At 47.1% G+C, this 25,962-nt stretch overlaps 1 protein-coding gene across 2 annotated transcripts in view; it reads right to left on the reverse strand.

The window, feature by feature from the left end:
- Positions 1–25,962, reverse strand: part of RCC2 (regulator of chromosome condensation 2) — a 613,770-nt gene that overhangs the window by 25,197 nt on the left and 562,611 nt on the right. For both annotated transcript variants that reach the window (XM_069611136.1, XM_069611137.1), the window contains exons 11-12: positions 13,736–13,808; positions 13,552–13,629 (exon numbers count right to left, since the gene is read on the reverse strand). In XM_069611136.1, the coding sequence (XP_069467237.1) occupies positions 13,552–13,629; positions 13,736–13,808 (151 nt within the window). The remainder of the gene's footprint in view (positions 1–13,551; positions 13,630–13,735; positions 13,809–25,962) is intronic.

A 25,962-nucleotide genomic window follows, 5' to 3' on the forward strand; every position in this document is an offset into this window, starting at 1 on the left:
AGCCTTCTCCCTTTGCGCCAAGGTAGGTGCACCCACAGATGCGAGGTACTGTTTGTCAGGACTGTTAGGCAAAGTTTGTATGCAGTATCCTCTGGGAACACTACAAACAAATATGACTACAGGTATAGGCAACCCAACCTTTGGTATAAGCTTGAACTAGACAGTTTTGGTAGCGTGTTGAGCAGCCAGGCTTATCTCAAGAGGGGAAATGTGAGCTTTAGTGGAGTTACACAAAGATTCACAGTTATTCAAAAGTCAAATTTTCTTGCATACAAAATTATTAATTTATCAGTCAGTTATAAAGCCTTCTTTATAAGGGAGCAATATACTAGTAAGACAAATCCACTTCAATACTGTACACTTAGTTTCTAAATCAGTTTAGACCCTTTTGGGAGGGCCCACAGACAACCTACACCGACAGACAACTTCAATAACAAGAGTGCTGGAGACATTAAAATCTTACTGTTGGCATTTAGAATACTCTTAAAAGTTGGTAAAAGGCAAAGGTCATTAGAACACGAGATCACAAATATTCTTAAGCAGGGCAAATACATTTGGAGCCTCCAATAAGTGTCATACAATTCAATAGGCTAAGCCAAAGTCAACGGGCAGAAGTCTTGTATAGGATGAAGCACTTCTGGTAAGTAAATGGAAACGTCTTTGCACAAGTTCTTAGGAGTCTTTGATGAAAAGAAGAATCAAATGTAGGGCCACAAGCTGTTTAGGATTGTGAGATGTGGAAGTTTCAAAGCAACTCTACAGTAAGAGGCAAGTTCTCTTTAGCTTGTTTTACAGTACCTTGGCAATGAAGAAAAGATGCAGCTGATGACTTCTGTTCCTGTGCAGCTCTGTAGATCTTGCTGTTCCTGGGCCTCAGTCGTGGGGACAAGAGTGAGGACATCGGGGGACTCCTGCAATGCACTGGGAATGTCAAAAATTGCAACTGGCAAAATTCACTTTCAGTGGCTGTTTCGTGTCTCAGCTCCTCGGGTCTAACGCAAATAGCAACACCATGGCTCCTGGCTGTTTAGGTCGACTTTCCTTGCTTCTGGGGCCCCGCACTCTTGAGCGGGCTCAGGCTTGGTCAGTCCTGCTTCTTGTGTGTCCTGAGGATCTTTCAAAAGCTCTAGGCCAGCTTAAAAGCAATGCACATAATTTGGTGTTCCTCTCCCTGGCTATACAGTTTCCAGCAGCACCTCTGTGGAAATTCAAACAGCTCTGAGATGGATGTCCAGGTGGCTTACCCTGGAGATGATTGGTCCCACCAACTTAAAGGGAGAAGTCGTCCTTGCAGGGCCTTCTCTGTCGATGCAAACTTGGCGTTTCGGCACTGCAACAGGGCTTCACCGGGCAAACCAGCGGTCCAGGAGTTGCAGCAGGCGTCCTCTTCAAGCTCTTCTTCAGTTCCTTCGTCCAGTGGTCGACTCAGCCTTCCAAGCCAAAAGACTCGCCTTTTATTCAGTTCTCTCCCATTCATTCCAGCATAGCTGTCACTCACCTAGCAGGGTGGCTGTCCTTGCCGGACAGTCAGCCAGCCAATCACCACAGAGTGCATTTGGGTCTCTTAGGAGACTAAGCACAGGGAGTTTCGGGCACCTCCCTCACTTCCTGCCTACCCCAGACACACTTGAGCCAGAGGCGGGTTTCACTCCTGAAGCCCGCCAAAGGCGAAATGAACAAAAAGACCAAACATGGTTTGGTGTGCAGAGAAAATCGTTAGGACCTTTCCACAAAGAACTGCCGAAAAAAGAAGACCAGGGGTCATTTTGTCAAAGATGGCTACGTGCCATTTTGAAAAAGATGGCTCCCGCGGTTGCTTTACCGGAGCCTCGAACGCTGCCCACGGTAAAGACATACCATGGTAGTTCAAATGAAACCACTGCCACCAGCCATTCAGTGAGGAAAGGGTAGCAAAAATGTTACATGAGAAGCTAGACAAAGGGGATACTAAGTAACCCCTCCAGCACTCTATTGTAAAATAGGGTGTGCTGGGTCTATGAAGTTACAATGCTAAGCAAAGTCAATTAGTAGTCAAACAGTAGTTTATCCCAGAGAAGGTAGTTAAACCTTGGGGAAATCTGGAAGACACTGAAGCTGCTGTGTGACACAACGTAAAAGATGAGGACTATCGAGTTGTCGGACTCCACAACCAAAAATAAACAGTGTACCAAATACATGAGAGAGTGGGAAAAAGGTCTCACTCTCTCCAGGTTAAAACAAATCAAGTCCTCAAAATCCAGCAAAGTTGCTGGGGGTCTCCAAGGTAGAAGGAATTGGCACATTTCTGAGAATTCTCCCTAACATGCATATAGTCCGACATCTAATGGTAACCGCAGGGTATTGCATCTTGTCTTTCGAGGATCGAAAGAGGACATGGGCGTGCCTGTAACACTAGCCCTAACGTGACGTGTAGTGTACCCAAAATCCCTCACACGTCGAGGTCCCTCTGATTGTACTTTTTCTGCCGTGAGGGAGCCTTGGGACTATTGTGAGTACAGAAAGAGAGAAGAAGTAGTAATATGTCTATGTTCCTTCCATCCGAGCAGGGAGGAAGGGTGGGCGCATGTGGATCTAAGCAGATACAATCATCAGAAAAGCCATTACGGTAAGTAATGAATGCCTTCTGATGCTTGTGAATCTGCTTAGAATCACATGCTGTGCATAGACTAGCGAGCAGTACCCAGAGTTGGTGGTGGGATTTGAGAAGAAACAGTAGTGAAAAGATGTCTTAGTACTGCTTGTCCCACCTGAGAATCAGACCTAGAGAGAGTGTCTAGGCAGTAGTGTTTTTGTAAAGGTGTGCACAGAACTCCAGGTTGCCGCTTTGCAAATGGACTCTAGGGGAACATTTGCAATGAATGATATGGAAGCCCCAGTGCCTCGAGTAGAATCTGGTCTAGTCTTGAAGGTCAGATCTCTCTTTACAAGAGTGTAGAAGAGTGTGATGAAATTGACAATCCATCTTGAGATGGCCGATTTAGAGACAGGATCCCGTTCTCTACCAGCCGCCACTGAAACGAAAAACTGATTTGTTTTCTTAAGTGGTTTAGTTCTTTCCAGATGGTACATGACTGCCCTGCGCACATCCAGTGTGTGTAGGCTTCTTTCAGCCACGTTAGTGGGCTTCTGGAATAATGTGGGAAGTTCTATTGACTGGTTCACATGGAACTTAGAAATACATTTGGGCACAAACAGAGGGTGAGTGCACAGAACCACCTTATCTCTGAATTTTGACAAAAGGGTCTAGAATTGAAAGGGCCTGTAGTTCACAGACTCCTTACTGAAGTGACGGTCACTTGGAAGGCACTCCTGTGAGTGCTTTGAGGCTTGCCTTGTGAATAGGTTCAAAGGGAGACCCCATAGTCTGGTTAATACCACATTTAGGTCCCATACGGGAGCCGGGTTAGAAATAGAGGGATGAATTATTTTAACCACTTCCATGAAAGCTTTAATTACAGGGATCTTCCACCACAACACTTTCCGCTGGGACGTGGTATAGGCTGAGAGTGCAGCTAAGTGAACCTTCAGGGAATTAAAACCTAGACCCGAGTCTAGTAAGTGAGTCAGGAATAATACATTAGGAGTAGGAGAGCAGTCAATGGGATTGATGCTCTTGGAATTGCACCAGATGACGAAGTGTTTCCATTTATTGGAGCAGCAATGTCTGGCGTTAGGCTTTCTTGCTTCTCTAAGTATATCCATATATCCATGCATCTCCGAGGAAGTTGGAGATGCGCGAACTCTACGACCTCAGGAGCCAGGCCGCTAAGTTGAGACTCTGCGGGCATGGCTGAAGTGTTTCCCCCCCTTGTCCTGAAATAGCATGTTGTATGGGCAAGGTAGTTTCATCAGAGGAGAGAGAGAGAGGGACATCTCTATCAGATGGGAGAACCAGGGTTAGCAGGGCCACCAATATCATGGTGACTGGTTCCTGGTGCATCTTGTGCACAATCCTGTTGAGTAGGGGAGTCGCGAGGGGTGGAGGTGGTGGTGGGGCGGGGGAGTGAGGGGGGGGGGGACTGACCATGTTATCCAGAGACTGTTCCCCTTGGATCGGTTCTGAGGGTACATGGGAGGCGTAATCTGGGCATTGAGAGTTCTCCAGAGTTGCAAACAAGTCGATCTCTGGGAAGCCCCATTCTACAAAAACGTTGTGTAGTCTCCATTCATACTCTGAGGGCAGTGGGAAGTCTCTGCTGAGCACGTTTGCCAGAAGATTGCGTTTCTCTGGAACGTGTCGAGACAACAGAAACATCCTCCGTTTGACAGCCCATTTCCAAATGTTCCGAGACAGTTTGGACAGCCCTGGAGAGTGAGTGCCTGCTTGCTTGTTCAGGTAGTACATGGCTGTGGCGCTGTCTGCGAGGATCAGTACGGTCTTTCCCTGCAACTGTGTCTGAAAGGCCTTCAGTGCTTTGAACACCGCCAACAGCTCCAACAGGTTTATGTGGTTGGATGCTACTGCTGGGGATCAAACGCTGTGCGCTGTCTGCTGAAGGAGGTGAGCCCTCCCCACTCCGTGAGAGATGCATCCGTTGTGAGAGTGGCTTCTACTGCGGGGATGGTGAACGTTTTACCTTAAAAAGGTTTTCCCACGACCACCACTGCAGAGGGTGAACAAGGGCTGCCAAGACAACCATTAGATCATCCAATTGTCCCCTGGCCTGACACCACGGGCTGTTGAGTCACTCTTGCATGGGGTGCATGCGGAAACGTAATCCGTGCCAATCCGTGGTACAGATACAGTCCCCAGTGCCAGGGGTGGCCAGGATGCAGTACAAGAGGGTGGCAGGGTGAACAGGTACCTGGGCCCAGGGGAAATGGGGGGCCAGGTGCACAGTGCCAAGAGAGCAGATCAGCAGGGGAGAGGGGAGCAAAGGCAGAAGCAAAGAGGAAGGTCTTGAGGTGCTTCCGGAACCGGAGATGGTTCTCCAAGTTTTAGAGTGGCAGGGAGGCTGTTCCAGATGGAGGCACCAGCCGAAGACAGATCTAGCCCCAGCTCGTTTCTTTGAAAAACGAATGTCCCTGAGGGAGTTAGAGGAGCGAAGAGCTTGAGAGGGGAGGTATTGGCAGAGGGATAGATGAAGGCATTTTGGGCCCAGGCCCCAGAAAACCTTGTCGACAATGCAGAGGGTTTTGAATTTAATCCTTGCATCCACTGGCAGCCAATGGAGAGATTTCAGAGCTGGAGAGATACGATCCCAGTGCTCGAGGCCAAGGACACATCTTGCAGTCCTGTTCTGGATTAGTTGCAGAGGGCGCAGAGTAGAGGCAGGTAAATTTAGAAAGAGGCTGTTACAATAGTCCAACCCAGAGAGAACCAGAGCTTGGGAGACAGTGAGCTTCTGGGGGAAGGAGAGGAAAGGCAGAGTACCTCTGAGGAGGTGAAGTAGGAAGTTTGACTTTTTAGAGACCTCAGATGTGGGGGGAGAAGGAAAGTGTGGAGTCAAAGATGACCCTGAGGTTCTTAGCCTTGCAGGTGGGGGTAGAAAAAGGGCCAAGAGAGGCCGGCCAGAGAGAGAGAGAGGGGAAAGGATGGTGAAGGTGTGCCGATTAGGAGGATCTCTGTCTTGCTGGCATTCAGACAAAGATCATTGGCGGCACACCAATCTTGAATGGCAGTTAGGCAATCAGAGATGAGAGAGGGAGATCAGGTGGCCGAGGGCAGCCTGAAAATGAGTTGTGTCGTCAGCGTAGCACTGGAAATTTGAGCAGAAAATGGCAATGCAGTGGGCGAGAGTTGCCAGGTATTGGTTGAAAAGCCAGGGTGAGAGGTTAGACCCCTGGGGAACACCACATGTAGAGAGGAAGATGGAGGATAGGAAAGACCCCAGTTGGACCTGGGAGGGTCCATCCGAGAGGAAGGAGGTCAACCAAGCCAGAGCCTGATCAGTGATACCCAGGTTATCACTGAGACAGTTGAGCAGGATGGTATGGTTGACCGTGTCGAAGGCAGAAGAGAGATGGAGTAGGATGAGGACAGAGGGAATGTTAGAGTCAAAGTTGGTGAGCAGATCTTCACAGATGTTCAGGAGAGCTCTTTTCCGTGCTTCTGGCCGCTCTGAAGCCTGACTGGTGATCATGGAGACAGCCAACTGAATCAGAATGAAGGTTAAGCTGAGAGATGGCCAGCTTTTCCAGGAGTTTGCCCAGAAAGGGAGTAATGGAGATTGGACGATAGTAAGCCGGACAGGAAGGACCAGCTGTGGGTTTCTTGAGAAGAGGATGCACAAGGGAGTGCTTCAGAGGGGAGGGGGGAAGGATCCTGAGGCAAAGGAGTAGTTTCAAAAAATCAGCAAGGGCTGGAGCGAGGGTGTCAATGTGGTCCTTGATGGTTTTAGAGGAACAGGGATGAACCTGTTTTGATGGGGCTTCCATAGATCGGACTTGTCTACCGACCTCATCAGGGGAGGAAAGGAAGAGAAGGAGGGTGGGGGTTGTTTAAAGGGGGTTAGCAAGCACAGACAGAGGGACTAGGAGGGGAGGAGAGGGTAGACAGGATGTCCTGGGTTGAGATAAAGTGAGAGGCAAGGGCATTGCAGAGAGCCTGGGAGGCAGGAGGAGGGGTGGAGACTGCAGCAGGGTTGGCAAGCTCCATGCAGATTTTAAAGAGCTCAGCCGAGTTGTTAGATGTCGCAGAGACATAGGCTTGAATGTGGTCTCTCTTCTTGGTGTGGACAGAGTCAGTTTGTCAGAGGATGAACAAGAAGCCCTCCGTTTCCTCTCAGCCGCCCTACACTTGAGTATCAAAAATAGAGTAAAGAAGGGACAGGGTTGTGTCCGGGTGCGAGTCAGCCAGAGGAGGGGGGGGGGGGGGGGGTGAGGGGTTGAGAAGGTTGCAGCGAAATCCTCAACTGACACACGATTCATAGCAGATGACTTCTGTTCCTGTGCAGCTCTGCAGATCTCACTGTTCCTGGGCCTCAGTCGTGGGGACAAGAGGGAAGACTCCTGGACTGCAATGGGACAGTCACCGCTCGCAACCAGCAATCTTCAATTCAATGGCAGTTCATTATTTCAGCTCCTCGCGTCTACCGCAAATAGCAACAACGTGGTTCCTGGCTGTCGATATGGACTTTCCTTGCTTCTGGGGTCCCGCACTCTGTTGAGGCGGTTCAGGCTCGGTCAGTCCTGCTTCCGGGGAGTCCGGAGAATCTTCCTGGAGCTCTAGGCCAGCTTAAAAGCAACACACACCATCTGGTGTTCCTTTTCCTGGCTATACGGTTTCCAGCAGCAACTCTGGAAATTCAACCAGCTCCGAGATGGATGTCCTGGTGGCTCACTTTGGAGTTGATTGGTCCACCCAACTCAAGCAGAGAAGTCGTCCTAGCAGGGGCTTCTCGGTCGATACGAATTTGGAGTTTCAGCACAGCAGCAGGGCTTCACCGGGCAAACCAACGGTCCAGGAGTTGCAGCAGGCGTCCTCTTCAAGTTCTTCTTCGGTTCCTTTGTCCAGTGGTCGACTCTGCCTTCCAAGTCAAAAGCCCCGCCTTTTATTCAGTTCTCCCCCATTTATTCCAGCCCAGCTGTCAGTCACCCAGCAGGATGGCTGTCCTTGCCGGACAGTCAGCCGGCCAATCACCAGAGAGTGCATTTGGGTCTCTTGGGAGACCAAGCACAGGGAGTTTCGGGCACCTCCCTCACTTCCTGCCTACCTCAGGCAATCTGGAGCCAGAGGCGGGCTTCACTCGTGAATCCTGCCAAAGGCAAAGCGAACAATGGGACCAAACTTGGTTTGGTGCGCAGAGTAAATCTTAAGAAGCTCCTTTCCCAAATGAAATGGCGAATAAAGACGACCGGGGCCATTTTGACTAAAATGGCACCCTTGGGTGCTTTACTGCAGCTGCGAACACAGCCCACGGTAAATGCACACCACGGTAGTAAAAACGAAACCACTGCCACCAGCAATTTAGTGAGGAAAGGGTAACAACATTTTTTACATGAGAAGCTAGACAAATACTAGGTAACCCCTCCCGCACCCTATTTTGAGATAGTGTGTGCTGGGTCTAGAAAGTTACAAATGTAAGTAAAGTCAATTTCACTTTACTATTCTTGCAAACAGTAGAGAAGGTATTTAAACCTGGGGGAATCTGAAAGACTTCCCTGTGCCACTGCACTGAAGGTGCTGTGTGAAACAATGTAAAAGATGATGCCTATGGAGTTTGTCAGACTCCACAACCAAGAGAAACGCAGTGTTCAAAATCACATTAAATTACATGAGTGGGAAAAAGGGTCTCACTCTCTCCAGGTTAAAAAAAATCAAGTCCTCAAAATCGGGCAAAGTTGCTAGGGGTCTCTAAGGTGGAGGGAATTAGGGAGAATTCTCAGAAATGTGCTAACACTTGGCTGGGGTCGAGGCTGGATTTCTTCTTGTTTATGGAGAATCCCAAGAGTAGGTCTATCGCCCTTTGGGCGTTTGACAGGCATGTTCTGTAGGAGTCCCTGTTATGAGCCAGTCGTCGAGGTAAGGATAAACCGGGATGGATTGCCTGCCCAGGTGAGCTGCTGCAACTGCCAGCACCTTTGTCAATACTCTTGGAGCTGGGGCAATGACGAAGGGTAGGACCTTGAACTGATCGTGTTTGTCCTCTATCATGTACCTTGGGTATTTCCTGTTTGCTGGCAACTTTGAAATATGAAAGTATGCATCTTTCATGTCCAATGTTGCCATGTAATCCCCCTGTGTTAGTAGAGGGATTACTTCTTGCAGCGTTACCATACAAAACATTTGGGGTTTGACAAATTTGTTCACCGGCCGCAAGTCTAGCACAGGGCGCATGGTGAGATTCTTTTTGGGTACAAGGAAGTACACAGAATGAATACACTTTACCTGTAGAATGGGGACGACATTGATTCCGCACCTTTCCTGCAGGATCTCGACCTCTTGCAGCAGGATCTTCAGGTGTTCCTGTGTTAGATGCCTGGACTTTGGTGATCTGAATCGAGGTGGCCTGCTTAACTCGATGCAATAACTGTGGGTTACTGTCTTGAGCACCCATTGGCCTGTGGTAATCCAATTTCTGACTGAGGTAGGGGAGCCTCTAGGGCTGGCATTGCGACCCCCTTCCTTTCCCACGGCCTTGTCTTCTAGGTGGATACTGATTGGAGGCAGTGGACCCTTGAAATGGAGGACCAAGTGTTACCCGTTCCATATTGGTTATGTGGGGAATGCGAGTAGGACTGTCCGCAATGGTATGGTTGGTAATCATGGTGGAATACTCCACCGCAGTATTGACCCATTTCCCTGGGGCATCCTGTTTTTTGCAGTCTGCCTGGTGGTGCCTCACCCGTGGCCAAGGGTACCCCCGCTCTTTATTGTTATAGTGACCACGAGAGAATCTGGGGTGTCATGTCCCCGAATATAGAGGGGGGTCTGTAAGGGGGGACGGACAAAAAAGTGGAGTTTAGTAAAGGGATCGCCTGGTTGGCAGGTGGCTTCTCCTTTAAAATATCCTCCACAAAGTCAGAGTCCTGCACCACTTCTTGCATGGCTATTTGGAAATGTTCCGCTGCCTTCTTCAGAATTGCATTAAATGCCATCTGGTCATCTATGGGAGATGCCTGGCGCTGTGGTGGGGAGGCGGGATCCATGCATATAGTGTCAGGATTGGGGTATTGTAGGTGACAACCCAGGTGGGTTATCCACCGGTGGTTCATCTCCCCAGTCAGGAGCCTGGTCAGTGTGTTCCTCAAAAGGATCATCCTCTTGTAAAAAAGGGGTCTCAAGGAACCTCATCTTGAGCTGTCAGGTCAAAGACCGCCTCATGAAGAGGGTAGGTGGTCCTCTGGAATTTAGAGACTGAAGGGTAAAGTTCCTCCTGACTAGACCTCTTGGGCGTGGTAAACTTTTCTGAGAAGTCCACAAACTTTGCAAGCCTATCCATACACCCCTCAAACCTATACCTGGTCCATAATGAGGAGTCAGAGGGGTACGGGGGAGGAGGGGGCGGGGGGGGTTCCTCCTGGGGATCTACCTACCTAGAACATCGAGATTTATCTGAGCGTTTTAGATAAGGACTGGGGGCTCTCAGAATAGTCTTCTTGTCGATCCCAACATGATGACGTGTCTTTCGACCTATCCTTAGTCTTACTGGCAGCCAAAACTATCTTTGCGAGACTCTTGCGTATGTTCGACAGCTCCGGGAGGTGTTTCAGGTGTTCAAGCAGCTTGGCCGTCATTTTCGACGCAGCCGGAACGTTAGGCGTCGGCGCCTCGACAGCCCTATGACTTTTGGTGCTGACACCCTTATCTGCGGAATGCCCGGAAGCATGTCACTTACGTGGTTGCAGGGAGGGCTGCTGACCATGTGGATCGGTGGGTGCCACAGAGGACCTCGACGTACCCGTTGGCGCCATGGACCGCCCAGACAAATCTGTCGAGACGGTACTGGGGGTTGTGTGCTTACTCTTATGTGTAGCAGGTGCATCCCTGCAGCCGGGATGTACATTCCCCATAGCAGAACCATTGTCCCGCCTGCCGGGGGCTGGAAGATTCGGTGCGTGACCGCTCCGATGAAAGGTCGATGGCATCCGTATCGGAGCCACAGCGATCGCGCAACTCCTCGTCACTCACGGTGCCTGTGGCGGCGGGGGAGCTACCCTCGGCCTGCATCATGGCGTAGGACGCCCACCGTTTCACTCGACGTTCCTTGACAGTCTTAGGACGCAAGAGCTGACAAGACCGACAGGATGCCTCGTGGTGATCGTTAGTTAGAATTCTCATAAATGTGCCAATTCCCTTCCCCTTCGAGACCCCCAGCAACTTTGCTGGATTTTAAGGACTTGACTTTACCTGGAAAGATTGTGAGCCTTTTCCCCACTCATGTATTTTGATGTGCGTTGGATTATGGAATTTTAGATAACTCCATAGGCGGCATCATTTCATGTGTGTTACACAGCACCCTTAGTGCACTGACACAAGGATGTCTTTTAGACTTCCAAAAGGTTTAAATACCTTCTCTGGGATAAACTACTGTTTCCCAGAGAATGTAAGGTTAAATTGACTTTACTATTCTTTTTGAATTCCTAGACCCAGCACACACCATCTTCCTATAGAGTGCTGGAGGGGTTACCTGGCATCCCCTGTGTCTAGAAACTCATGTGCCAGTCAAATGCTACCTTTTCCTATCGAAATGGCTGGTGGCAGTAGTTTTACAACAAACTACCATGATTTTTCCCGACCGCGAACAACAGTAGCTAAAAATCGCGGGAGACATGTTTTTCAAGATGGCGCCTTAAGCCCCTTAATTTAAACGGGTCCCGGTCTTCTTTTTAGCATTTCTTTTTGGAAAGGTACTTCTAAAGTTTGTTTCTGCGTGCCAAACCAGGTTTGGTCCCTTTGTACGTCCGCCTTTGGCGGGCTTCAGCACTGAAGACCGCCTCTGGCGCCTGAGTGTCTGGGGTGGGCAGAGAGGGAGGGAGAGAGGTGCCCTAAACTCCCTGTGCTTAGTCTCCTAGGAGACCCAAATGCACTCTGGCGTGATTGGCTGGCTGACTGTCCGGCAAGGACAGCCACCCTGCTGGGTGAGGGACAGCTAGGCTGTAATGAAAGGGAGAAAACGGTTTAAAAGGCGAGTCTCTTGGACTGGAAAGCAGAGTCGACCACTGGAACGAAAGAACCGAAGACGAGCTGGAAGAGGACGACTGCTACAACTCCTGGACCGTTGGTTTGCCCGTTGAAGCCCTGCTGCAGGTCCGAATTGCCACGTTCATCTCGACACAGAAGCCCCTTTATGGACAACTTCTTCCTTTCAGTTGGTGGGACCAATCAACTCATAAGCCACCTCGATATCATTCTCGGAGCAGGTGTGGATTAACCAGGGGGAAGGACACCAGCTTGTGTGCTTGACGTCAGCTACTCGGACCGAAGATCTTCCATTTTGCTAGCTTGTTTGACCAGTCACCGAGCAGTGCAGGAGTCCCCCGACATCCTCCCTCTTGTCCCCACGACTGAGGCTTAGGAACAGCGAGATCTGCCAGGAACCGTCTTCAGCTGCATCTTTTCTTCATATTAAGGCACTGTGCTAACCCGATTGAGAGAATTTACCTCTCGCGGTGAAAGTTCGTGAAACTTTCCCAACTTGCAGGCCTAATCAGCCTGTGACCCAACATATGATACTTTTTCGTACAAACTACTTCTGAGAACTTTGGCAAAGATTTCACCGTTTACTACAAGAACTGGTCCTTTCTATCCAAGACACTAGTCCATTGACTTTGGCCTAGGCCTATTGAACTGAATTGAGTTCTCTAGTGAACTGAAACTATTACCACTGCCTAAGAAAGTATTTGTGATCCAATTTATTAACTTGTGCCTTTTTACTCCCATTTAGAGTAACTGAAATGCCATTTTGCTCCTATTTCAGGGATGCACAATTTACTTAGAAACTTATTGGTTTGGTATTGAAGTATATTTGTGAATGATATTAAGTTGCCTCCTTCTAGTGAATGCTTTCTAAATGATTGTGTAATAAATTAGTAAGTGTTTCACCAAGAACCTTGAGTGCAAGTGTCTACTTGAAACACTGATTGTAAGACCTCTGTGTAACATCCTTTTACTGCTCACATTCCCTCTTGAGATAAGCCTGGCTGCTCAGCTCGCTACCAAAAATGGTGTAGTACGGACTTATACCAAAGGTTGGTTTTGCTTACATCTGTAGTCCTAATTGTATCTGGTGGTCCCAGAGGGTACTGCATGCAATTCTGCCTAACAGTGATCACGAGGGAGACACTTATTGCACCTCCGCTGGGTGTCTTTCCAAGGGTACTTGCCTTTACAAGAAGGGCAACATTTAAAGGGTGTCTGTCCAAAGCTCAGGTGTATTATAGTGATGGCAAAACCAAAAGGGGCAAAGAGAGGGGAAAGGGAAATACATTTTTGAAAGAAATGGCAACCCCTGGACCCCACTCTCCCTACTGTATAGGCCAGTCGAAGGCCTGGCCACGTGGTCGACAGCGTTGACCAGAGCACCAGCCGTCGAAGTCCAGGGATGTCTTCCGATGTCTTTGGCGGTGGTAAAGAGGTAGTCGTCGATGAGGAAACTAATATAAACAACCGGAGGTCGTGGGGAAGAATATATTTTTTGCAATATGTAAGGGCTGCGCATAAGGCAACCAGCTAGCTGGGCGGAGAAAAACAAGTGACCTTGACGCGAGAGGGATTTTGGGTACACTACATGCCACGTTAGGGAAAGGATTACAGGCACACCCATGTCGACATCCCCTTTCGATCCTCGAAAGACAAGATGCAATACTTTGCGGTTACTACTAGATGTCGGACTATATGCACAGCATGTGATTCTAAGCAGATTCACAAGCATCAGAAATAATTTTATATCCTTTTACTCTTTTGGAATTATTGGAGCGCTCAGTGTGTGGCCTGGCCTACATTTACACCGCTCTGTAATCCAAGCATTTCTGTTCTGCTACTCTACACCTTGACTGGATTTGGCTAGACAGTCTTTCCTTTTCACCATAATAGATTGGCCTCTCAGCATCCACTCCAAGGGTTGATTCTGAAACTATGTTGTCATCAATAAGACATGCAGTTCTCACCTGTTCTATATAAATGCCGTCCAGAGTCTTAACTTCCTGTGCCGTGGTGGATGATTTGGCTTTATTTTCCCCATAGCCCTAGAAGAAAAAAAAATAAATGTACAGACCTTTCATAAGGAAAAACATCTCTTGGGCATCTTGGAGACCTGAAGCAGGCATTTTACGTTGTAGAGATGGTGCTTACCAGTTCCCCGCAGCATGGCGATGGACCCCAGCTAATGGTGCTTTCATCAGCTGCCACAATAATACTGCTCTTCCTAAAAAAAATGAACCCGCTTGGAATTAACATTCAGGCAAAACAAACCAAAATTAAACAGCATATTTTACAGTCTGCTTAACACATTAGAGCTACCTTCTGCCACACAAAGGTATTGCTATGACAGGAGGTGGTGGTCAAGTTAACTGTATTCCGTATGTAAACTCTCCAGTGCACCATTAAAAACTCACTATCATTCAAATAAAACTACCATAGCAAAACTAGCACACACTCCAACTAATTCAAAGAAAGTCCTGTTCCCAAATTCTGATACACCAGACACTCCAAATCTACACCACCCCTTACCTGGATAAGCGTCGTCAACCCAAACACATTACCATCGAAAACCTCTACCCCAACCACAACACATTAATGGAAGTTGTTAACCCAGACACTATTTGTGTTACCTTTGCCCCAACCCATACAAATCACCTCTGTAATCCTTTAACCCAGTCATAGCATTCATGCAAAATCTCATTAAGAGCAGGGGCTTTATGGACGTCCTTCATTAAACCATGCAAATCCCGTCTAAATTAAATGCAAGATTAAACCAACCATGTTCATATAAATAAAGACTGAGTACGGCCAGTACTCAACATTTGAATCAGCAAAATAAATATCCCTGGACTGATTGTAAAATGTTTTGGTCACATAAGAAATCAAGTAATTCTTTACTGTTAAGGTAGCGTTAGCCAAGATTTACATAGTCATGGTAAATCTTCCTGACCTGTGTCAACCCAGAACCTTTTGCTTTACTGGTGGATCATTTGTCCTTATACCTCTGAGTGGAAACCTTTTTCCACACTCACAGAGTCTCTCTTTTCATGGGCATCATTTTTTAGACTCTTTATAGTGTCTTTTATCCTTGTTAGGGAGAATTCTCATGAATGTGCTGATTCCTTTCACCTTAGAGACCCCCAGAAACTTTGCTGAATTTTCAAGACTAGATTTTTTTACCTGGAAAGAGTATGAGCCTTTTTTTCCCCCCACTCATGTATTTTGATGTGAGTTTTACTCTTGTGTTCTTTGATTATGGAGTTATCTAAAACTCCATAGGATTCATTTTTTGCATGTGTGTTACAGCACCCTCAGTGCAGTGACACAGGGATGTCTTTTTAGACTTCCAAAAGGTTTAAATACCTTCTCTGGGATCAACTACTGTTTCCCAGATAATGTAAGGTTAAATGGACTTTACTAGTCTTTTTAAATTCCTAGACCTAGCACACACTATCTTCCTATAGAGTGCTGGAGGTGTTACCTAGTATCCCCTGTGTCTAGAAACTCATGTAGCAGTCAAATGCTACCCTTTTCTATCGAAATGGCTAGTGGCATTGGTTTTACAACAAACTACCATGATTTTTCCTGACCGCGACCACTGGTACCTAAAAATCGCAGGAGCCACGTTTTTCAAGATGGCGCCTTAAGCCCTTTGTTTAAACAGGTTCCAGTCTTTTTTTGCCATTTCTTTTTGGAAAAGTCCTTCTAGAGTTTGTCTCTGCGTGCCAAACCAGGTGTGGTCCATTTGTTCTTACGCCTTTGGCAGGCTTCAGGACTGAAGACCGCCTCTGGCGCCCGAGTGTCTGGGGTGGGCAGGAAGTGAGGGAGGTGCCTGAAACTCCCTGTGCTTAGTCTCCAGGGAGACCCAAATGCACTCTGGTGTGATTGGCTGGCTGACCGTCCGGCAAGGACAGCCACCCTGCTGGGTGAGTGGCAGCTAGGCTGGAATGAAAGGGAGAAAACTGAATAAAAGGCAAGTCTCTTGGCTTGGAAGGCAGAGTCGACCACTGGAACGAAAGTACCGAAGACGAGCTTCAAGAGGACAGCTGCTGCAACTCCTGGACCGTTGGTTTGCCCGGTGAAGCCGGGCTGCAGGTCCGAATCGCCAAGTTCATCTCGACAGAGAAGCCCCTTCAAGGACGACTTCTCCCTTTGAGTTGGTGGGACCAATCAACTTGTAAGCCACCTGAATACCATTCTCGGAGCTGGTTGTATTTTCCTCAGAGTGCTGCAGGAAACCGTATAGCCAGGGAGAAGGACACCAATTTGTGTGCTTGACTACAGCTACCGGAATTGAAGATTTGCCTTTGCCAGCTTTTTGACCAATCCCAGTGAAGGAGTCCCCCCACGTCCTCCCTCTTGTCTCCACGACTGAGGCTCAGGAACAGCGAGATCTTCATGAACTGCCAAGAACAGATGTCTTCAGCTGCATCTTTTTCTTCATTGTAAGGTACTGTGAAAACCCGACCGAGAGAATTTACCTCTCACTGTCAAAGTGCTTGAAACTTTGGCAACTTGCAGGCCTAGTCCGCTTGTGGCCCGACATCTGAATCTTTCTTTCACAAACTACTTATGAGAACTTTGGCAAAGACTTTTCAGTTTAAGGTCCAGAACTACTTTATCCTATACAAGACTTTAGCCCATTGACTTTAGCCTAACCTATTGTTACTCAAACCATCTGCAGTGTTTTAGAGTAACTAATATTCATTTTTATTAATTTATGCCTTTTTTCTCCTACTTCAAATGCTCTGAATGTCATTTTGCTCCTCCTTCAAAGTAGTTTAAATGCCTCAGAACCCGATATTGTGAAGTACTGAAGTATATTTGTGTGCGATTGCTTACTTCTAGTGAAGGATGTATAACTGACTGAAATAAATGAATAAGTGTTTTACCAAGAAATTTGAGTATAAGAGTCTATATGAATACTTGTAATTATAGACCTCCGTGTGTTTGTATTTTATTGTACCATCCTTACAGCTCACATTCCCTCTTGAGATAAGCCTAGCTGCTCAGCAACGCTACCAAAAAACTGTAGTACAGACTTATACCAGAGGTTAGTTTTGCTTACACCTATAGTCCTAGTAGTGTGTAGTGGTCCCAAAGGGTACTTGCATACAAACGTTGCCCAACATTGCTTCCTTCTGAAGAAGGCTTATTCTAACTGACTGATAAATTAATAAATGTTTATTCAAGTAACCTTATGTGCAAGTGTTTACATGAATACTTGTCACTGTGAATCTCTGTGTAACTCCCCTACAGCTCACATTGACCCCTCTTGAGATAAGTCTGCTGCTCAATACGCTACCAACCTGTGTAGTACAGACCTATACCAAAGGTTGGGTTCCTATTGTCAGGAGGTCAGGGTTGTTGTAGTGCACCCAAAGGGTCCTGCATACAATCGTGCCTAACACCCATTGCTGCCGCGGACCTTCCCATTGCAGTGCAGGAGTCCCCAGACGTCCTCCCTCTTGTCTAAGCAAAACCAATGGGGTCCATACTGATAAGAATTCAATTAAAAAATGCTTGTGTAAGCTATTTAATAGTTAAACCTGCAGGTTTAACTCCTGATGCTAACCCTTGAACTCAGGATTCGTTCCGCAACGTGCTGAATAACGCCATATCAGCATACTATAGATTTTCCTGGAAACTTAAATTTTTCTGGCAACCTTGAATGACAGGTAGTTCTGTAACTCCACAGCAAACGATTTCTGAAATATTTGTTCAAAAATAAACTTCAGACTATTTTACTCAATTTTATATTTTTCCTTTAGAGAGAGTTTTCTCCAAAGCATTCCCCTCTCTTGATGTAGCACTGTTATGGGTCAACCCCGGGCCCAATTATCCAGACGCCTTGCACCGGTCCTCGGCCAGCACTGCGCCTGGTTATCTCTCGCATAGGTAACTTTTGTGCCCTTTGGCTTCTAACTGTAACTCTAAGCAATTCTGTGTAGTTTCTCGCTAAGAGATTATCTCTTGCACATAATTTATTTTTTCTTTTTGTTCATGTCTGCTTACCCACAGGGTCCAGCTGTTGTGTGTTATTTCGCCCTGAGGAAGGCAACTTTAATCATGTATTGGAATTACTTGCTAGACAGGTGGCTTCTTGCCGAAACGTGTTCAAGATATCTATTTAATTTGTTGTTTTCTTATCATTAATCTATTTTGGACACATACACGTAGGCAGACCTGTCAGTTAAATGAAAAATATTGAATAATTCAATTTTGTCAATTTAGAAATCTGTGTACTGGCTGAATACAAGCCATATGCGAGTGTGCTGGCTCAGTTTTAGGCCACCACTTAGTTTGTATAATTTCTGTTTGATTTCTTGCAATTCTTGAAATAAGATTACTATTTCTGTCTTTGTTTAGATCAGTTATTTATTTTTTCAGTTATTCATGCAAAAATGTCTTTGTCTATGTTGCTTTATTGCAAAATAAGACAATGCATTACTTACCGTAAAAGCATTTCTGATGGTTGTATCTGCTTAGATTCACATGCTGTGCATAGGTCCGACATCCAGTGGTCACTGCGGAGTATTGCATTTTGTTTTTCGTAGTCGAAAAGGGGACGTCGACAAGGCGTGTCTGTAACACTATCCCTATAGTGACGTGCATTGTACCCACAATCCCTCACGCGTCGAGGTCCCTCTGTTTGTATTTTTCTGCCCTGAGGGAGCCTTCTAGACGTGAGTGAGTACAGAAAAGAGAGAATATATAAAAAAGGTGTCTATGTTCCTTCCATCCGAGCGGGGAGGAAGGGTGGGCGCATGTGAATCTAAGCAGATACAACCATCAGAAATGCTTTTACGGTAAGTAATGCATTGTCTTCTGATGTTTGTTAATCTGCTTAGAATCACATGCTGTGCATAGACTAGCGAGCAGTACCCGGAGTTGGCGGTGGGTTATGAGAAGGAACAGTAGAGAAAAGATGTCTTAATACTGCCTGTCCCACCTGGGAGTCAGATCTAGAGTGTGTATCTAGACAGTAGTGTTTTGTAAAGGTGTGCACAGAATTCCAGGTAGCCGCTTTGCAGATGGACTCAAGGGGAACATTTGCAATGAATGCTATGGAAGCCCCAGTGCCTCGAGTGGAATGTGCTCTTGGCTTGAAGGGTAGTTCTCTCTTAGCAAGAGTATAACAGAGAGTGATGCATAGAACAATCCATCTAGATATAGTGGACTTTGAAACTGCATCTCCTTCTCTTCCTGCTGCCACAGAGACAAAGAACTGATTAGTCTTTCTCAGTGGTCTGGTTCTTTCCATGTAGAACATGACTGCTCTGCGTACATCTAGTGTATGCAGACTTTTTTCTCCCAAGCTGGAAGGGTTTTGAAAGAACGTTGGTAGTTCTATAGACTGGTTTACATGAAATTTTGAGATGAATTTTGGTGCAAACCTTGGGTGTGTGCGTAGAACCACTTTATCTTTGTGAACTGTTACGAAGGGGTCTAGTACAGAAAGTGCCTGTAGTTCACTTACTCTCCTAATGGAGGTGATAGCTATTAGGAAAGCAGTCTTAAGAGTGAGGTCTTTAAGAGTTGCTTTGTGCATGGGTTCGAAAGGGGGGCCCATGAGTCTAGAAAGTACCACATTTAAGTCCCATCCGGGAGCTGGGTTAGCTATTGGAGGGTGTATTCTTTTTACCCCTTCCATGAAGGCTTTGATAACTGGTATCTTCCACCACGACACTTTAAGTTGGGAAGTGGTGTATGCAGAAAGTGCCGCTAGGTGGACTTTAATAGAATTGAACACTAGACCTGAATCCAGTAAATGGGTCAAGTATAGGACAATGTCAGTAGGAGAGCAGTCAATTGGGTTGATGCTCCTATTTGTACACCAGATGACAAATCTTTTCCATTTGCTAGCATAGCAGTGGCGAGTATTTGGTTTTCTGGCTTCCCTGAGGATGTCCATACATCTCTGAGGGAGTTGTAAATGGCCAAATTCTACGATCTCAGGAGCCAGGCTGCTAAGTTCATGGTCTGAGGGCATGGGTGCAGTGTCTTGCCCTTGTCTTGTGACAGCATGTTGTATGGGCAGGGAAGTTTCACTGGGGGAGATAGGGACATCTCCATCAAGTGAGCGAACCAAGGTTGCCGGGCCCACATTGGGGCCACTAGTATCATGGTAACCTGCTCCTGGTGCATCTTGTGCACCACTTTGTTGAGAAGGGGAGTCGGGGGAAAGGCGTAAACAAATTTCCCTGACCACTGAATCGACAGACCGTTCCCCTTGGATTGGTTCTGGGGGTACCTGGAGGCGTAACTTTGGCATTGTGAGTTTTCCATAGTTGCGGACAGGTCTATTTCCGGAAAACCCCATTGCGTGAAGACGTCTAAGACGATGTTTTCGTGCAATTGCCATTCGTACTCTTCGGGCAGTGGGAAGTCTCTGCTGAGCTCGTCTGCTAGCAGATTGAGTTCCCCTGGTACATGTTGCGATAGTAGAAACATGTTGTGTCTGAGAGCCCACTTCCATATATTCTGGGACAGTTTGGACAGTCCTGGAGAGTGAGTGCCCCCTTGTTTGTTGAGGTATTACATGGCTGTGGTGCTGTCTGTGAGGACCATCACTGTCTTTCCTTGCAGGTGTTTCTGAAAGGCTTTCAGTGCCTTGAACACTGCTAGAAGTTCCAGCAGGTTTATATGTTTGGATGCTAAGCTCGGAGTCCACGCTCCGTGAGCAGTCTGATGGGATAGGTGAGCCCCCCATCCTGTGAGGGATGCGTCTGTGGTTAGAGTGGCTTCTACCGCGGGTGTGGCAAAAGTCTTCCCTATTAGCAGGTTTTCTTTTGTCCACCACCTCAGCGAAAGTACTAAGGCCTGCGAGACCACCACTAGATCGTCCCATTGTCCGCTGGCCTGACACCACTGGCTGTTGAGCCACTCCTGCATTGGGCGCATGCGCAGACGCGCGTGAGGTACCAAATAAATACATGACGCCATCATCCCTAGCAAGCACATAGCTTTGCGTACCGTCACCTCCCGACCTGTTACATAATGGGGGATCTGAAACAGCATGTTTTGGACCCTCTCGTTGGAGGGGAAGACTAGGCCGTCCTTTGTTTGAATTAGAGCCCCTAAAAATTGTTTGGTTTGGCTGGGTTCTAAGCTGGACTTCTTTTCGTTGATGGAGAAGCCCAGTTGGTACAAAAGGTTTACGGTCTTTTGGGTATTGGAGAAGCATGTTTCGTAAGAATCCCCGGTTATGAGCCAGTCGTCGAGGTAAGGGTATATTGGGATGGATAGCCTTCGCAGGTGGGCCGCTGCTACTGCCAGTACTTTTGTGAATACTCTTGGAGCAGAAGCTATCCCGAAGGGTAGTACTCTGAATTGGTAGTGTTTGTTCTCTATCTTGAACCTGAGGTATTTTCTGTGTGCTGGCAACATTAAAATATGAAAGTATGCATCTTTCATGTCTAGCGTTGTCATGTAATCCCCCTGTGATAACAGTGGGATTACTTCCTGCAAGGTCACCATACAGAACTTCTGTGGTTTGACAAAGTTGTTCGCTGGGCGCAGATCTAATACAGGGCGCATGGTTAAGTCCTTTTTGGGTACAAGGAAGTACACTGAATAAATACCTTCTGTTACCTGAGATAGGGGGACAGGTTCTATTGCTTCTTTTTTCAGCAGTTCTTTTACTTCTTGTAAAAGAATGGTGAGGTGCTCCGGTGATCTGCGTTGGTTTCGTGGGGGTTTGTACTTCGGGTAACCGTTGAATTCTATGCAGTATCCGTGGGTTATGGTTGATAATACCCATCGGTCTGACGATATTCCCTCCCATGCTGATAGGAACGATGTTAGGCGGCCCCCGACCGGTGTTGCATGGGAGGGGACCCGAATCTTTGGGTCATTTGCTGGTATTGGGCGTGGAACCTCTGGGGCTGGAGCCACGACCTCTTCCTCTGCCACGCCGTTGGCCTCTTTGACTGAACTGGGTGTTACCCTGGTTAGAGGGCCAGTTGGTAGCAGAGTAACATTCTTGTTGGTTTTGCTGCTGTCTTTGGCCACGAAAGGAGCGTCTATTACCATAGCCTCGCCTGTTAGGGGGTCTAGATATTTGATCAAGAGTCTTGATGGTATCAAACTCTTTCTTAGCATGTTCTAGTGCCTCATCAACTGCCTTCCCAAACAGATGCGTCTGTTCTATGGGTTTATTTATGAGGGAGGCTTGGGTTTCGGGTTTAAAACCTGAATTGCGTAGCCAAACGTGTCGTTTGAGAAGTATTCCCTGAACCAGGGATCAGCCAGCAGTTTCAGCGGCATCTAGGGAGTTCTTAATGATGCCCTGGTTTACAAGTGTTCCCTCTGATATTACAGTTAGCAGACGTGACCGCAGGGGTTCAGGTGCGTCCTCTGCCTCGCTGCGCAGCTTGCTCCACTGTGCATCTGCGTAGCTAGCTAATAGGGAGTTGTTATTAGCAATTCTAGTAGAGAAGGCGGAGGTCGTGATTCTCTTCCCAAGTGCGTACAGCTTCTTGCCTTCTTTGTCAGGTGGTGCTTCACTAGTGGATAGTGGTACCCCTGCTCTTTTCCTTGTGTTGGTAACTACAAGGGAGTCCGGAATAGAGTGTCCTCTGATGTATAAAGGGTCAGAGGATGAAGGGCTGAAGAGCTTTTCTATTCTAGGGTTGACCCCTCTTACTAAAGCTGGATTAGAAAGGGAAGGAGAAATTCTTCTCTTAATAGAAGCCAGGAGTGGAATAGACTGGCTAACAGGGGCTTTTTCTTTAATAACTCTTTCTACAAAGTCTATGTCTGGAAGAGCTTCCCCTGTGTCAAGCTCAAAATGCGCTGCTGCCTTGCGCAATAGTGCATTGAGGGAAGGTTGGTCATCTATGGGAGAGGAGTTCCCAATATGTGAATCCTTGAGAGGAGAAGGGTGAAAGGCATCAGGGTCCGAGTGCACTGATGGGGATTGCCACGGCTGCACTGACGGGGATTGCCAGGGCTGCGATGTAGCTGTATCCTCTTCGAAATTAGTGTAAGGATCTTCTTCGAACCCCTCTTCCTCAAGTTCTTCTTCTTGCCCACCCAAACACTCCTCATCTTCCTGAAGGTATTGCTCCTCCTCAGTGAGGTCATATACATCTGTGGAAGGGGGAACCAGCCTAGGAATCTTGACTCTAGGGTCATCCTGGGGCCATTCTCTTTGTCTTTTGTGAGTGGGTGGGTCTTGGTTTCCTAGAAACCTTTCCATTTTCTCCATGCAAGAATGGAGTCTTTCAAGGGTCTCATGGGGTACCCCTGAATAGTCTAGAGGGGGGAAATCTGTGTTTTCACCTTCGAACCGCTTCGAACGCTCCCACGTCGTCGACGAGAGATTACCGTCTCCTTCTGAAAAGCCCTCCGGTAGTTCAGAAGCGTCCTTAGATGAAAGGGGCAGTTCTTGGCTACCTTTGTGCTTTTTCGTCGCGGTATTCGACGTTTGTTTCGTCGTCCACGCACGTTTGTCTTCGGAGACAATTCTCGCTAGGCTCTCGACAACGAGTTTGTCAGTCGAGGGCTCTGGTGTCGACGTTGTGTGCGTTGCGCGTTGTACCTCGACGGCCGCTCTATGGAGCGTTACGTCGGATGTTTTTGGGGTAGCGCCCGTGTTAGATGAAAGCCCAATCGCTGGTCGCGGCTGCGTTTGCGGGTGGGGCTTGAGACCTTTACGGTCTGCGGTAGACGCCGGAGTGCCCTGCGTCCCCTTCGGCGCTGATGGATCCTTCGTTCTCGACGAAGAAGAGCCGTGGGTTGTATGTTTAGCCTTATGGGGTTTATGTGCGTCCTTGTCGCCGGGGTGTTCATCCCCATAAGCAGGGCGTGAGCCGAGCCCGTCGGGGCCGGGGACGGACGTCGAGGAGCGGGAACGCTCCTTCTGGGGGTTCATGACTTCCGTAACGGACGTCGAGTTATCGCCCTCCTCGTCACTTTCAGTAACAGCGGCAGCAGGTGAGGAAACTGACTTCGACATCGCGTAGTCCGCCCACCTTTTAACCCTTCGTTCCTTAAGGGTTCTAGGTTTCAAGAGCTTGCAGGCTGCGCAGCTGTCCTCTTTGTGATCGAGGGGCAAGCAACGATTACAGAGCTTGTGCTTATCCTTCCAAGTATATTTGCCCCTGCAGCGTGGGCAGAACTTAAAAGGTGTCCTCTCCATAGCTGAGGCAATAATAGCTGGCGATAACAACCCCAAGGGAAAGAAAGGGGAGAAAAAGACATTCTCAAAGAGAAGATAAAAGTTCGAACCCCCACTCTCCCTACTGTATGTTGGCCGTCGAGGCCAGGCCACGTGTTCGGCAGCACCGAAGGATCTCCTCCGCTCTTCCTCTCCGTCGAAAATCTGTTCGGCGGAGAAACAGCTTCACAGCTAACGTCGAGGGGAGGGATCGTTAATATATTAAGTATAGCAAAGGACCGAGGTCCGTGGCAAGTATTAGCAATGTCTCTCTAGGAGCTCCGCGAAAGGCGACCAGAAACTGGGCGGAAAAAAACAATCTGAGGGACCTCGACGCGTGAGGGATTGTGGGTACAATGCACGTCACTATAGGGATAGTGTTACAGACACGCCTTGTCGACGTCCCCTTTTCGACTACGAAAAACAAAATGCAATACTCCGCAGTGACCACTGGATGTCGGACCTATGCACAGCATGTGATTCTAAGCAGATTAACAAACATCAGAAACATGTTTACTGGTTTTAGCAAGAGACTACCTTGATTGCTTTTTGAGTCTACAGTAGCCTAATTTGAATGGTTCAGAGATACCTTTTTGGTACACCTATTAAATAGCTTACACAAGCATTTTTTAATTGAATTCATAGCAGTATGGACCCCATTGGTTTTGCTTAGATTACAGCCCCTTTCCATTACTGCTTTTTGGGACACTGCCCCCCCTCTCTGTGTCGTCCTCCCTCTTGTCCCCACGACTGATGAACATCAGGATCTGTAGAGCTGTACAGGAACAGAAGCCAGCTGGAACAAAGGTACTGTAAAGTTAAGAGGACTTGCCTCTTGTGGTGTAGCCTTACTTGTTCTCAGTTGAGACTTGTCTTGGTTGCCCTTGCAGAGTTGCTTGCAGCTTTGCCCCTCAAGCCTCACAGCTTGTGGCCCTTCACATGATCTTTTTTCTACAAACTTTACTAAAAACATTGTGCAAGACTTTCTTACCTGCAAAGATGATCTTCAGGTCCCCTAGACTTGGCTCAACCAACATTGGCTGTCCTGGCTCCATTAGAGACTCTTACCTCTGATTTTGTGCTTTTACCTTTCCCCCAGGAAAGGATTAATTTACTTTGCATTGGGCGGGGGGTTCAAAAAGTACTTACCAGTTTATTAATTAATTATGTGTTAACCTTTGTTTTATTCCACAATCTAACAGTGTCCTAGCTATTTAAGCCACCTCAGGGTGTAGGAGTGTTTGCCATAATCAATGGGTATCATCTAATTAGAGAAACTGTGTTTTGAAGTATATTTTGAAGTATTACATGTTTTTCTCCCTTCTGAGGAAGGCTTATATAACTTTTAAATAAATTAATCAAGTTGAGTGTAAGCGTTTATTTGAATACTTGTCATTTTGAATCTGTGTAAAAGCCCTACTGCTCACATTGACCCCTCTTGAGATATGCCCGACTGCTCAGCCATACCTCCAACCTGTGTAGTAGACTTCTAGGTCAAGGTTGCTGTAGTCTTCCAAAGGATTACACGGTAGGTCACACCCAAAATATTTTGTTATCGAGGGGTCTGTGTTATAAAAGGGTGGAAGCAACATATAACACACAGGAAACACAGACTACCTCCTTCTCCTGCATTTTACCAGTATTTAGACCACAAACAGGTAGTCTTGTGTTTCCTATGTTTTATATGTTGCTTTCACCCTATTATAACAGACCCCTCAATAACAAAATTCTGGGTGTGACCTACCGTATAAAAATTTAAAGACAACCCTTGGTTGTTTGGTCTCTGTCTTGAGTAAAGACAAACATGTGAGTAAGACAAGACAAACTAAGAAAATATAGTTTGCGAAGAAACCCGATGGAGGTAAAGCATTATAGGTTTCTCCGATATTCATGAAACACAAAAATGGATAACAAATATCATTTCGTACAAAGACCAACATTTTCAACGTTTAACTGGGCAGCCATCACTGCTACAAAATGATCCTGCAATAGCCTTGACAAAATCAGGGGAAAATGAGGCCGATGCGATCATACAAAAAAAGAAAACATTTGTTTGCACCAAACTCCACGGAATGTTAATGCTCGAGTATCTAAAAGGCGGGAGTCATCCCAGAAGGACTTCAAGTCCAAAACATCCTGAGGGTATTTATAGACAACCCGAAATTCAAGCTAAACTTTAGTGGGATAGGTAATCGCTGTAGCCGTAACTGGATAA

The sequence above is a fragment of the Ambystoma mexicanum genome, chromosome 8, assembly GCF_040938575.1.
Source record: "Ambystoma mexicanum isolate Mex_15411 chromosome 8, UKY_AmexF1_1, whole genome shotgun sequence".
Lineage (NCBI taxonomy): Eukaryota > Metazoa > Chordata > Amphibia > Caudata > Ambystomatidae > Ambystoma > Ambystoma mexicanum.